This window comes from Mus pahari, chromosome 1 (assembly GCF_900095145.1).
Source record: "Mus pahari chromosome 1, PAHARI_EIJ_v1.1, whole genome shotgun sequence".
Lineage (NCBI taxonomy): Eukaryota > Metazoa > Chordata > Mammalia > Rodentia > Muridae > Mus > Mus pahari.
Window position 1 is genome coordinate 57582601 of NC_034590.1, and position 14752 is coordinate 57597352.

The 14752-nt window shown below is 36.6% G+C and overlaps 1 protein-coding gene across 1 annotated transcript; it reads left to right on the plus strand.

Moving 5' to 3' along the window:
- The first annotated feature begins 2992 nt into the window (after positions 1 to 2992).
- Positions 2993 to 3940, plus strand: LOC110336510 (olfactory receptor 14C36-like). Its single transcript, XM_021219109.1, has one exon. It carries the CDS (start codon positions 2993 to 2995, stop codon positions 3938 to 3940), a length of 948 nt encoding a protein of 315 aa, XP_021074768.1.
- The last annotated feature ends 10812 nt before the right edge of the window (positions 3941 to 14752 follow it).

A 14752-nucleotide genomic window follows, 5' to 3' on the forward strand; every position in this document is an offset into this window, starting at 1 on the left:
ATAGTTTTCCATATTTTTTAACTTATTTTCTTAGATATTTTCTTCATTTACATTTCAAATTCTATTCTGATTGTCCCCTATACCCTCCATCAACCCTGCTCCCCTGCCCACCCACTCCCACTTCTTGGCCCTGGTGTTCCCCTGTATGGGGCATATAAAGTTTGCAAGACCAATGGCCATCTCTTCCCAACTATGGCTGACTAGGTCATCATCTGCTATATATGCAGCTAGAGACATGAGCTCTGAGGGTACTGATTAGTTCATATTGTTGTTTCACCTATAGGGTTGCAGACCCCTTCAGTTCCTTGGGTAATTTCTCCAGCTCCTTTATTGGGGTCTCTATGTTCTATCCTATAGATGACTGTGGGCATTCACTTCTATATTTGCCAGGCATTGGTATAGTCTCACAGAGATAGCTGTATCAGTGTCCTTTCAGCAAGATCTTGCTGGCATATGCAGTAGTGTCTGCTTTTGGTGGCTGATTATGGGATGGATCCCCAGGTGGGGCAGTCTCTGTATGGTCCATCCTTTCATCTTAGCTCCAAACTTTCTCTCTCCCACTTCTTTCATGGGTATTTTATTCCTGATATTAGGGAAGAATGAAGTATACACATGTTGGTCTTCCTTCTTCTTGATTTTCTTGTGTTTTAGAGATTGTATCTTGGGTATTCTACGTTTCGGGGCTAATATCCACTTATCAGTGAGTGCATATCAAGTGAGTTCTTTTGTGATTGGGTTACCTCACTCAGGATGATACCCTCCAGATACATCCATTTGCTCAAGAATTTCATAAATTCATTGCTTTTAATAGCTGAGTAGTACTCCATTGTGTGAATGTATCACATTTTCTATATCCATTCCTCTGCTGAGGAACATCTGGGTTCTTTCTAGTTTCTGACTATTATAAATAGGGCAACTATGAACATAGAGGAGCATGTGTCCTTATTACCAGTTGGAACATCTTCTGGGTATATACCTAGAAGAAGAATTGCTGGATCTTCTGGTAGTACTATGTCCAGTTTTCTGAGGAATCGCCAGAATGATTTCCAGAGTGGCTGTACTAGCTTGCAATCCCACCAACAATGGAGGAGTATTCCTCTTTCTCCATATCCTTGCCAGTATCTGCTGTCTCCTGAATTTTTTATCTTAGCCATTCTGACTGGTGTGAGGTGAAATCTCAGGGTTGTTTTGATTTGCATTTCCCTGATGATTAAGTTTGTTGTCCATTTTTTCAAGTGTTTCTCAGCCATTCGGTACTCCCCAGTTGAGAATTCTTTGCTTAGCTCTGTCCCCCATTTTTTAATGGGGTTATTTGAATTTTTGGAGACGGCATTTTCAACAAATGGTGTTGGGTCTTCCTTCTTCTTGATATGATCTATGAGTTATATTGTTGGATGCCAAGTATTTATTTATTTATTTATTTATGCCTAATATCCACTTGTCAGTGAGTACATACCATGTGTTTTCTTTTGTGACTGGGTTGCCTCACTCAGGATAATATTTTCTAGTTCCATTCATTTGCCTAAGAATTTCATGATGTCATTGTTATTAATAGCTGAATAGTTCGTCATTATGTAAACGTACCACATTTTCTGTACCCATTCCCCTGTGGAGGGACATCTGGTTTGTTTCTACCTTCTGACTATTATACATAAGACTGCTATGAACATAGCGGAGCATGTGAGAGTGTTATATGTTGGAGCATCTTTTTGGTATATGCCCAGGAATACTACAGCTGGGTCCACAGGTAATACTATGTCCAATTTTATGAGGAACCATCAGACAGATTTCCAGAGTGGTTGTACCAACTTGTAATCACACCACCAAGCCCTGGATACCTCAATGCACATGAAAAGTAAGATTCAGATCTAAAAGTCCTTCTCATGGATATGATAGAGAGCTGTAAGGAAGGCATAAATTACTCCCTTAAATAAATACAGGAGAACACAGTTTAACAAGTAGAAGCCCTTAAAGAGGAAACAAATAAATCACATACAGAAAAACACAATAAAAAATTGAAGTAATTGAACAAGACCATCTTAGATCGAAACATGGAAATAGAAATATTAAAGAAAACACAAATGGAGACAACCCGGGAAATGGAAAACTTAGGAAAGAGATCAAGGAATCACAGATGCTAGCATCACCAATAGAATACAAGAGATAGAAGTAAGGACATTGACACAATAGTCAAAGAAAATATGAAAAGCAAAAAGCTTCTAACTCAAAACATTCAAGAAATCCAGGACACAAAGAAAAGTCTCAACCTAAGAATAATAGGTATACATTTGACTGAAGACTCTCAAGTATAAGGGCTGGTATGCATAAACAGTTTTAAAAATATACTCCACAAGTTAGATGCTTCTGAGTGTTCCTAATTGATGCAGATATTTTATGTAGAAGAGGAACTTGCCATATTACATGAATTTATATTGAAAAACTCAATATTTTCTTTATATGACACAGCACAGGGGAATGCCAGGGCCATGAAATGGAAGTGGGTGTGTAGGGGAGCAGGGGTGGGGNGAGGGTATAGGAAACTTTCAGGATAGCATTTGAAATGTAAATAAAGAAAATATCTAATAAAAAAAGGGACCATAGATATTAAAAAGAGCAAAGAGAGTTATATAAATAATTTGGAGGAGGGAAAGAAAGAAAAAATGCATTTATAGCAGTATCACAAAATAAATATTAATTAAAAACTCAAAAAACTTAATATTTATTAAGATAATAGTATTCATGTAACAGCTATTATTATGAAAATTAATTCTAAATGCTTATCATATAATACAATTTAACATAAGCCACGTATTAACCTAAGAATAATAAAATCATATGCAAACCAAGGAAAATATACTTGATTTTTCATACATAAAGGCTAGTTTTAGAGAACAAAAATAAACCATTTCATGAGAAATATTAGTGATCTATCAAACAATTTAAGTTGTTCTCAGTTGCTGCTTTTCTCTTTCAGATAAACTTGTACTTTGAGATGATGGAAAACTCCACCCTGGTGCCTGAGTTCCTCCTCGAAGTTTTTGCTGAGACTTGGGAGCTCAGTATCCTACTCAGTGTGCTGTTCTTGTTGATGTACCTGGGCAGCCTGTTAGGGAACCTTATCATCATCATTGCTACTACAGTTGACCAGACCCTGAACACACCCATGTACTTCTTCCTCAGGAATCTCTCCATTTTAGACATGGGGTTTGTATCTGTTACTGTGCCCGGTGCTTGTATCAGTTCTTTCACTGACCACAGGAACATTTCTGTGGTTGGATGTGCAGCACAGGTCTTCTTGTTCTTATTTTGTGCAGCTGTAGAGGTTCAGTTTCTCACCATCATGGCCCAGGACCGCTATGTGGCCATCTGTAAGCCTCTCCTCTACCCTGTGATCATGAACCATCAATTCTGTGTTCAGATGACACTGGCTTCCCTACTTAGCTCACTTGTCCTTGCAAGTGTGCACACTTTCAAAACTTTCCAGTTGTCCTTCTGCCACTCTAATGTAGTTCCTCAGTTCTTCTGTGATATCCCCTCTTTGCTGAGGCTTTCTTGCTCTGACACCTTTAACAACAAACTCTTACTTTTTCTGACTGCCATTGGTCTCAGTGGTAGCTGCTTTACCTTCATTGTCATATCATATATTCGCATTTTATCAGCTGTGTTGAAGGTTCCTGTCAAAGGAGAGAGAGGGAAAGCCTTTTCAACCTGTGTACCTCACATTATTGTGGTGTCTGTGTTTCTTAGTTCTGCTGCCTATGTGTATCTAAGACCTCCAGTAATAACATTGGAAGTAGTTCAGGAGATGACACTTTCTGTGTTCTATACCATTGTTCCACCATTCTTAAATCCTATCATCTATAGTCTTAGAAACAAACAGATAAAGGAGGCTATGAAGAAAGTAGTATTAAGAATTAATTTCATATTTGAATATAAATAGAAATAGTACTTGTCAGAGTTTTCTAGCAGAAGAGAAATGACAAAATAAAAGGAAATATCTATGCAAAAATGCACAGGCATACACACAGACACACACAGCAGATATAGAATAAGTCCTACTTGCTCAAACACTGAATCTCATCACATCACTAAAATTAAAGCAGTAATACATATACACATGAAATAGAGAGATAAGATTGAGAAATACACACACACACACACACACACAAATGCTAGAGCACACACATTCATAAAAGAAACATGGTGAAAGCTCAAAGCACACATTGAAGTGCACACAGAATAGTGGGGTACTTCAACAATCCACTCTTACCAATGGGCAGAACATGGAAACAAACTAAACAGAGACACAGTGAAACTAACAGAAGTTATGAAGCATACAGATTTAACAGATATATATTATAAAACAATAGAAAACTCTGAAAATAAATTGAGGTAAGGAATCTTAAGGATGTCTGTAAGTTTGTTTTTGCCTTGCCATCTACTGATGAGCATGCATCTTTCCTTTAAGGGTACTTTGTTTGCTCAGCTAGACTGCCTTGGAGGAAACTAGTCTTGTACTTGAAAGTGACTATCAATTAGAGATTTCCTAAATTAGAGATAGATTCTTGTGTCCACTTCTCATTTTGGCTCTAGTATACTTAATGTTGAGATATATATAGAACCACGCATGGTAACTCACTCTCTGTGAGTTCATATGTGCATAGACCATGTTGATATTAAAGAGGTCATTCTATTCATGCCTTCTATAACCTATAGCTCTTGTACTGTTTTTTTTCTTCCTATTACATAGGACTCCCTGAACCCAGAGGAAAGGATTTGATAGGAGATATGCTGTTTAAGCTGATCATTCCATGGTCTCTCACTTTTTGCATATCATTGGGCTGTGGGGTTCTGCATTTGCTTCCATATGCTCCAGTAAGTAGTTGCTGATGATGGCTGAGCAAGACACAGATCAATAAGTATAGAAAATTTTCATAAGGGGTCATTTTATTGTTAAGATTTTAAATTTTAATTAAAAAAAGAACATTAATATCTGGTTTTATCCTAGGTCCTGAGGCTATCTAGGTGTGAGTTCTTTGTTAGACATGCTATGGGTAATATGGGGGTCTATCTCATGGAGATAGCCTTAAGTCGAATCAGGCATTGGTCAGTTACTCTCACAAATTTTGTGTAGCCATAATCCTAGCAAATATTGCAGCTGGGACACCATTTTATATCAAAGAATTTGTGACTATATTTGTGTTCACAATTCTGCTTTGCTAACATGGAAGGTAATTTTCTGTAACAAATACACTATAGTCTTAGACTTATGACACTTTGCAAGTACCAACTTAACATTTCTGTGTTCAATGAGATGCACTATGTGTTTTTCTTCAACAATAAAGCCTTGCTGTCAGCTTTTGAGGAACAACTTATTGTCTTTGCAATGGCCTTGATGGTTTTAAGGGTTTTCATGGGACCACTTTGGCTGAAGATTCACTTTCATTACCCAAGCACTGCACTGGGAACATAATTTGATGAAAATAGGTGGCCAGGTAAGATTCTGTCTCCCCCATTATTTGGTGAATTCCTTTAGATTATATATATATATATATAATAGTATATTGAATTAGATTTACATAATACTCTTCCAAGGTCCTTATTTTTAGTTCTGTCTCTTCATAATCCTCTCCCTTTCCCCTTTTTTCTCCATAACCCCACTTAATCCTCCCACTCCAATCCCTCAATCCACCATTCACTGTTTGTTCTTTTCATTTTTCTAATATTTTATGTCTGTCCCCACCTACTGCCTTACCCTATACCTAAATTGTGTGGTTCTATGGATTATGCCCTAGTTATTGCTGACTAATATAGGCTAACTTTCAATTGTAAGTGAATCTGTACAAGATTAGTCTTTCTAGGTCTGAGTTACTCCAAACAGGATATTTTTCTAGTTCCATGCAATTTCCTGTTTCATTTCGTTATTTCAGTTTTAAATATTTTATTTTTATTCTTCTTTTATACAATACATTTCAACTGCCTTCTTTCCTTATTCCTAATTTCCATTATATCCCTCCTGCCCCAGACTAACCTCTATTTTATTTTGCTTCAAAAAAGATCAACTCTCTCAGTGTTATTAATTGAAGTTGCCATAATATGATACAATAAGATGACACATATAACTTCATATGATGGCTGGACAAGGAAACCTAAGAGGAGGAAAAAGATACTATGAGCAGACAAAAGAATCAACAAAATCCCTATTCCCATTGTTAGGAATCATTTTTAATAGTTGACTAACATCTCATTATGTAAATGTACAATATTTTCTTTTTTCATATGTCTACATTCTGCAATTTTATGAATATTTATGAAGCTTTGAAATCATAAAACAAGAAAAAAATGAAAAAATTCCCAGTACATCTTCACAAATAAGTCGCCATTGCATTTTCTTAATTAGGTAAATAAAAGTGGAGGTAAGAATAATAGTGGATTAAATTGCACAGTTTTGATAGTGCTTTCAAGATGCTATAAAATAAAAGATTATGGATGTAAAATCAATAAAAAATTATCAAAACCACAAAGGTAAAATGCTGTGCTCTATGTACTATTTAGGCATGGAATCTGTAGGGCAAAATTTATGAGGAGAAATTTTTGGAATTTTTCATCCATTGATTTGTTTATCAGTGTGCTCATTTATTAACTGACAAATAACTGCATCCTTAGATTTGATGATCTCATGTTTAGAAATAGTAATTAATCTTTGCCTAAGGGGTTAGTAGTTTTCTTACTAAATTTTTGGCAAAACTTATGTATGCTCATGTATCCAGTAGGAATAACATTCACAAAATTATAAAATGATTATAGCAGAACTCAGCGATTTTATTAAATTGCTTTCATTATAAATTCAGAATACAAAAATACTAAATATTCCCCCCAAGTTCTTTTATTGTTGAGAATAGTTTTCACTTTCCTGAATTTTTTGTTATTCCAAATGAATTTGAGAATTGCTCTTTCTAACTCTAAGAAGAATTGAGTTGGAACTTTGATGGGAATTGCATTTAATCTGTAGACTGCTTTTGGCAAGGTGTTTTTTTTTTTTACTATATGATTACTGCCAATCCATGAGGAAGTGAGATCTCTCCATTTTCTGAGGTCTTCTTCAATGAGTGGAGATGGGATATAGGGTTTCCAAAGGGGAGACCTGGAAAGGGGAAAACATTTGAAATGTAAATGAAGAAAATATCCAATAAGAAACAGAAAAGTGGTAAATATTCAGTTACTGATTTGAGTTAAAATAACATATATGGGATATTTTTTTGTTTTGAATACTCCAACTAGTGAAATTGTTTAAAGACTTACTTGTTTTACTTTTATTATATTTGGATTGATGTTTTCTCTGAATGTGTAGTTCTATACAGTATATGTTTAGTGCATTCAAATGTCAGAAGGCATTGAGTCTTCTGCTACTGGAGTTCCATGGAGACTGTTGTTCAGCTCCATGTGGAGGCAGAGATTTGAACCAGATCTCCTATTAGAGCAACTAGTACTCTTAACTGCTGAGGCATCCCTCCAGGCCCAGTACCAGCATTTAATCACATTCACATTACATTTTCCTTTCATTAATAAAATAAAGGTTCACAATAGCTTTTTAAAAATCTCAGAAATTCTCAGTATCTCCTTTATGTTTCTATACAGTTTGATCATTCTCAATCTCTCTCTCTCTCTCTCTCTCTCTCTCTCTCTCTCTCTNTGTATCTCATTCTCTCTCTTTCTCTCTTCTGTGTGTGTGTGTGTGTTTGTGTGTCTGCGTGTGTTTGTGTGTATGGAGGTCTTGGGGCATAGGAGTTCTGTTGACTTTGATTTTTCAAAATGTTCTTTAATAAGAGTTCTTAAATTTTTTAACCTCCTTTCTAGCCTACCTCCCACCAGAGATAGTAGAAATGAAAAGATAATAGAACAAAGAGGGATGTGGATCTGTTTAGAATAGTTCTTTTGGGGCGATTCCAACGTTCTCTGTCAGGATATCAGAAGTTTACTTCTCATGAATTCACAGAAGTAGCTCAATTCACTTGCAAACAACATTCATGAATCAGCAAGTGCAGTACAATTCAGTAGAAACCATGTGACTCTTCCAATCAGTCTGAGTCCACAGAAGTTGCAAGAACATGAACAAAAGTTCTCTAGTGGCAATTCTCTCTATGAAGTTTTGACAAACAATAATCATCAAAGAGTGGTAAGGCAAAACAATACCACAAAGCTTTGTTCACTGTCCGTTGGTTATACATATACTCTTTCCAAATAATCACGTGTATTCACAAGCATTTGCTCCTACAAAACATCACAAGCCCCTTTTCCAGAAACCTTCCAATTGAACACTATTTTTGTGTTCTCAGAAAATTATCCCTCGACATGTCTGCTTCAGCAAAACATCCTCTCATAAGACAGTTTCCTAAAAACATCACATGACAACACTCATTCTAAAAAAACAAACAAACAAACAGACAAGCAAAAAAACCCAGAAATTTCCATTTCATATCCTAGATTCTATTTAAAAAGTTGTGTTTTCTAAATCAATGGCAACAAAATTTATGGGCTCATATCAGTGTTCACACAGTAGGACTGAATTATCATGTTGATTTATTTGCAATTCTAAATGAACCAGAAGGTACAATAAATATCAACTAACCAGAAAAAAAGTCTTTTCTTTAACATTATCAATCTGTGCACAATAAAAGCAATTATCAGAGCCACAGAGCTAAAACTTTATATTATAACTTAAACAAACAGATTATGTAATGATAGACAAAAAATAATCAAGCAAAACAACCTTAAATCTCTATCAAATATGCAGTAATTAAGCAAAACAACTAGAGTTTCTTGAGGGGCACCTAGGTTGTTTTTAAATTTCTGACTTATGAATTAATCAGCAATAAGGATGTTTCAGCAAGTGTCTCCATGGTCAGATAAAGAAACATTTAGATAAATGCCACAGAATGATATAGCTGGATGTTCAGGTAGATTCCCATTTTCCTGAGGAACTATCACATTGATTTTTCGTAATGTCTGTACATTTGTGCACCCACCAGTGATAAAATTGACTTTTAATTCTCTGATAACTAATTGTGTTAGACATTTCTTTAAAAAGTTTCTCAGTCATTTTAGTTTCCTCTTTTGAGAATTCTTGGTTAGAATTGTATACATTTCTTACGTGGATTCTTTGTTTTCTTAATATGTAGTTTCTTGAGTTTTAAAAATATTTTGAATATTAGCCCTCTACGGGATATGGAGTTGTGAGAAATCGTTTTTCCATTATATAGGTGTTCAGTTTGTTTGAATGAATAATGACATAGTATAAAGCACAACCACCTCCATCTTAGGGGCTAAAGTCCAATGCCAGCAGAAAAAAAATCACAAAGTCCACCTGACCAAACATCCTATGGCAACCCACCCTCCTTATCCACAACCAGTAAAGCTCAATAGCAGGACCATGGACCATAGAGATAACCTGAGACATCCTGCTGAGAATAGACAGCTTGATCATCCTACTTATCAGGTGGTTCTGCTCTCGGTAGAAATCCTGCAGATTATACTAGAAATGCAGTTTTTAAAATATTAACTTGCTGATCTGTATGGAAATTCCCCAAGTTTGATGTACCAACAATAAAACCCTGAACCCCTAGACCAGGTGCTCTCACTCTGATTCACAGTGAAGGGCATGATGGGATATCTTCCTCTAGAGCTCATTATAATAACCCTTACGAGTTTTACATAGATATTGGCTCTTTGGTGGTCTTTTAAAACCTGAAAGTTGGGACTAACAATAGAACCTTCTAAGTTTCATGAGGGACCATTTAATTGTTTATCTTAGATCGAGTCCCAATGGTGTTCTGAGCCTGACAAATACTGATGCTGATGCTTGCAGACAACCATTGGACTGAGTATATGGATCCCAGGGAAAGTGCTAGGGAAAAGGTTGATGGAGATGAAGGGGTTTGCAACCCCATAGGAAAAACAGTATCAACCAACCAGACTCCCCAAAGCTCCGAGGATCTAAATTACCAACCAAATACTACACGTGGAAGGAACCATGGCTCCAACTGTATATATAGCAGAGGAAGGCCCTATCTGGCATCAATGGGAGGAGAAACCCTTGATCTTTGGTAGGCTCTATAACCAGTGTAGGGGAATACCAGGGTGGGGACGAGGAAGTAGGTATGTAGGTGATAGAGCACCCTCATAGGAGCAGGGGGAGGGTAAAAGGTAGCACGTACAGGGAATCTGGATAACATTTGGAATGTAAATAGATAAACTATCCAATTAAAGAAAAGCATTTTCCTTTGCTGTGGACAGCCCTTGATGCTGCTTCTAGGATATTTATATGTAAGAATATTTACACTGGGCTAGGGGGACAAGGGTACAGGCACTGATAAGAATGTTTATATTTGGACTAATGCAAGGCTCAAGGAAGTACAGACAAGGAATGTCTGGTATTCCTTTTAAATTTTCATCTTGATAATCCTTAGATAAAGTGACAATGGGACTTTATTTATTGCCTCTTTGATTATGTTGTCTTTGATCTAAAAACTGATCCTCTTCTTAGCAAGTACCCAGAATGGTATAAACACATTCTGGGAAAAAATAAATCCTCTTCAGTACTAGATAATGTCATGTTGTAATATTGCCTAATTGTCTTTACTCTCTTTAATCCTCACTCACTCTCTTGAGACCCTGTGACTGACTGAGCTGGCTTGATCACTTTGCCAGTGAATTCAAGGTTATTCCTCACTTTCTCTCTATGAGGTTCCAATATATCCACGTTCATGTTTAGATCTTTCACACAGTAGTAGTTTTGTCTTATACAAGGCGATATGAGTCTATTTATATTTCTCTTCTACAAGTAACTATCCAGATACAAGACCAGTACCATTTGTGAAAGATGGTATCTTCTTTCCACTGCATTTCTGGCTTCTTTAACACAATACAGGTGTTAGCAGGTGTATGGACCCATGCCTGGATTATCAAGTTGATTGATTAATGTGTTTGTTTAATGACAGGGGCGTACGTTTATTTTTATTTTGTTTTCTTTTCCTTTTTTTTCTGATTTCAGCCCTTAGTTTGATTATTTCTTGCCATATAATCATTTTGTGTGTGATTACTTCTTTTTATTCTAAAGCTTTCAGGTGTGCTCTTATGTTACTAGTATTAGATCTCTCTAGTTTATTTATTTTGTTTTGTTGTTTGTTTGTTTGTTTTGGTTTGTTTTCATTTTTTTTCAGACACTTAGTGGTCTGGCATAGCCTCTTACAAGCACCTTACATGAAACAATTAATAAAAGCAAGCAAAAATAAATTGAGTGTATTTTTGTTAGCCAGCTACTCCAGGAGTCTGTCCTGGAGTGTGATTGGTATACCCAGAGACACTCTATTGAAGAAAACTCACTTGCCTTTCCCAGGAGCTATCAACTGCTACCACCTCCTTTGTTAAAGGTGGGACTTTAAATCAACTTCCCCTTTTCTGTTCCCCCATCCCTGGATATTTGTTGTTGTTCTTGTTGATTATTTTTTGTTATTTATTTAGCCTTGAACCCACACAGGTTTTCTGCATCCTGAAAGTCTTGTTGTTATATTTCTTGCTTTGATTTTTGGTTTCTATTTTTATCTTTTGAGAGTGAGAGCGTTCATGAGGTTGAATGGGTAGCATGTTGAGGAGGATCTGGGAAGACAGTGAGTCCCAGTACAATGATCACTCCTAATAGCTTCTACACATATGCAAAATTCTCTTTACTTTACAGGTGGAAAAGATTCAAAGTATCAACTCTAATATAACTAGTCATTTCTCCTGAATTCTTGTACATCTCACTGTGTGATTTCTATCTTTTCTTCAAACTTTACTGAGTAAATGTGATTTTTACTCAGGTGAGTGTAATGTCATAAGAAAATCTGATGAACTGCAGGAATAGCATCCTTCTATGCTTTTGTTGAAAATATTTGGGATGGGCATGGTCGCACACGCCTTTAATCCCAGCACTCAAGAGGCAGAGGCAGGCGATTTCTGAGTTCGAGGCCAACGTGGGCTACAGAGTGAAGTTCCAGGACAACCAGGGCTACACAGAAAAACCCTGTCTCAAAAAACAACAACAACAACAACAACAAAAAAAAAAAAAAAAAAGGAAGAAAATATTTTCTTGGCATGTAAGCTAGGAATAGTCTCTTTCTATTCTTATTATTCTTATTGTTGATCTTTCCATAGTGTCCCAGGTATCCTGGATGATTTGTCAAGAATGTTAAAGATTTAACATTTTCTTTGACATATGAACATGTTTCTTCTATTATATCTTCAACCATGTAGATTCTCTCTTTCATCTCTTTTATTTTGTTGATAATACTTACATTTGTAGTACTTGTTTGATTTTTAGAATTCCCTCTGATTGTTTTTGTTTTTTGTTTGTTTGTTTGTTTTTGTTGTTGTTACTTCTATTTCAATTTTCCTGTCTTGAACAGTTTCCTTCACCTTCTTCTTCCCACAGTCCCTAGCTTTCTTCACATTCTTTAAGACATTTACTATTTTCCTTCAGTTTATTTGCTTGTCTTTTACATAAATTCTTCAAAGGATTAATTGTTGTGGTTGTTGTTATTGTTGTTTTAAAAACATTTATGACTTTATAAAATTTGTTTTAAGGTTATTTTCTTCTACTTCAGTTGCAATGAAATATTCAGGACTTTCTATAATTAGATAGTTGGGCTCTGTTAGTGCCATATTGCCCTGGCCATGGTTGATTGTGTTCTTATCATGGCACTTAAGCATTGAGCTTGGGATGTTTATAGATTTAATGACATTTTCTGAGTTTTTCTTTGTCAGATGGTGTCTTCCTCAGGGTTTCAATTCTTGCACAAACATCATGACGAAGATGCAAGGTGGGGAGGAAAGGATTTATTCAGCTTAAACTTCCACATGCGGTTCATCACCAAAGGAAGTCAGAACTAGAACTCAAGCAGGTCAGGGTGCAGGAGCTGATACAGAGACCATGGAGGAATATTACTTCCAGGCTGGCTTCCCATGATTTGCTCAGCTTGCTCTGTTATAGAACTCAAGACTACCAGCTCGAGGATAGCACCACCCACAATGGGCCCTCCATCCTTGATCAGTAATTGAGAAAATGCCTTACATCTGGATCTCACGGAGGCATTTCCTCACATGAAGCTCCTTTCTCTATGATAACTCCAGCCTGTGTCAAGTTGACACACAAAATCAGCCAGGACAGATGGGTGTTTTGTTCCTTAGTGTACTAGCTAGTTTTGTGTCAACTTGACACAAGCTGGAGTTATTACAGAATAAGGAGCTTCAGTTGGGGAAATGCCTCCATGAGATCCAGCTGTGGGACATTTTCTCAATTAGTGAACAAGGGGGAGAGGCCTCTTCTGGGTGGGACCATCTCTGGGCTGGTAGTCTTAGGTCCTATAAGGGAGCAGGCTGAGCAAGCCAGGGGATGAAAGCCAATAAAGAACATCCCTCCATGGCCTCTGTATCACCTCATGCTTTCTGATCTGCTTGACTTCCAGTCCTGACTTCCCTTGGTGAAAAATAGCAGTATGGAAGTGTAAGCTGAGTAAACCCTTTCCTCTCCAACTGCTTCTTGGTCATGATGTTTGTGCAGGAATAGAAACCCTGACTAAGACACTTAGTTTCTGTTTTCTTTTTTGCCATCTGGGTTTTGTAGCCTGGATACCCAGAAACTTTCTTGAGCTCTGAGATACTGGATATTCTCTGACCCAATTTGGGACTTGACTTCTGGCAAGGGGGCTCTCTGTTTTTCTGACTGTTACAACCTGCAAGTCAGTAGCTGAAGTCTGCCAGAATCAGGAGCAGAGGCTTGGCCATGGGGACGGTAGAGAGGTGGGAGTGGAGATAAAGTAAATGGATCTTGAAAAATTAAGTCTAGAGAGTAGGACAGTGGACTTCCAGGGAGGTCACTTACCTTTCTTCAGTGACCTCATGTTTTGTTTGTTTAACTGTTATCTAAAATACAAGAGTTGTAAATATTTTAAAGTATATTGCACTGCTTTGTTTTTGTTAACTTAACATGAACCTAGACTTCCCTAGATAAGCAGAATATTAGTGCCATTCCTGAAAATTGATCTTGATGATGTAAAAAAAAAATATTAAGAAAGCCATAAAGTGCAAACCAATAGATAGCACACACACTAATCTCTGCTTCAATTCCTATCTCCAGGTTCCTGCTCTGAGTTCCTGTCTGGTCTCTTAACAGTGATAGAGTGGGATCTGAGTGTCATAAACTTAAATAAACCCTTTCCTTCTCCAATTGTTTGGTTTCGTTGTGTTTTGTCACTATGAGGGTAACTCTAAATAAGACAAAAATTGGTATAATGTTCATGGAACATTGTTTTGTTCTTTCTGGAAATGTTGGCTTGGAAGAGTCCTTTGAGAGTTCTGAGATTAGTGAGTGATTATAGAAGCATATATGGGGATGAAGACAGCAATGTGGATCCTAGAGGCATGGCTTATTGAGATTCTGAGGAAGAGTTGAGACTCCCTTAATTACTCTATTAGAGAAATCAATATTTTAAATTAAAAACATGTTGCTTAGTCAATTGCAAATGTTCAGCTGAGCTGTTTAAGAAGAATCCAATCTCAACAGTAAAACAACCTCTGGTGGAATCACCATGCTTGAATTTATACTGTACTACAGAGCGATTGTGATAAAAACTGCATGGTACTGGTACAGAGACAGACATGTAAATCAATGGAATATAATTGAAGACCCAGAAATAAATCCACACACCTATGGTCA

What these genes read in the sequence shown, in the direction of transcription:
- LOC110336510 (XM_021219109.1), top strand. Translation starts at nt 2,993, where the DNA reads ATGATGGAAAACTCCACCCTGGTGCCTGAGTTCCTCCTCGAAGTTTTT.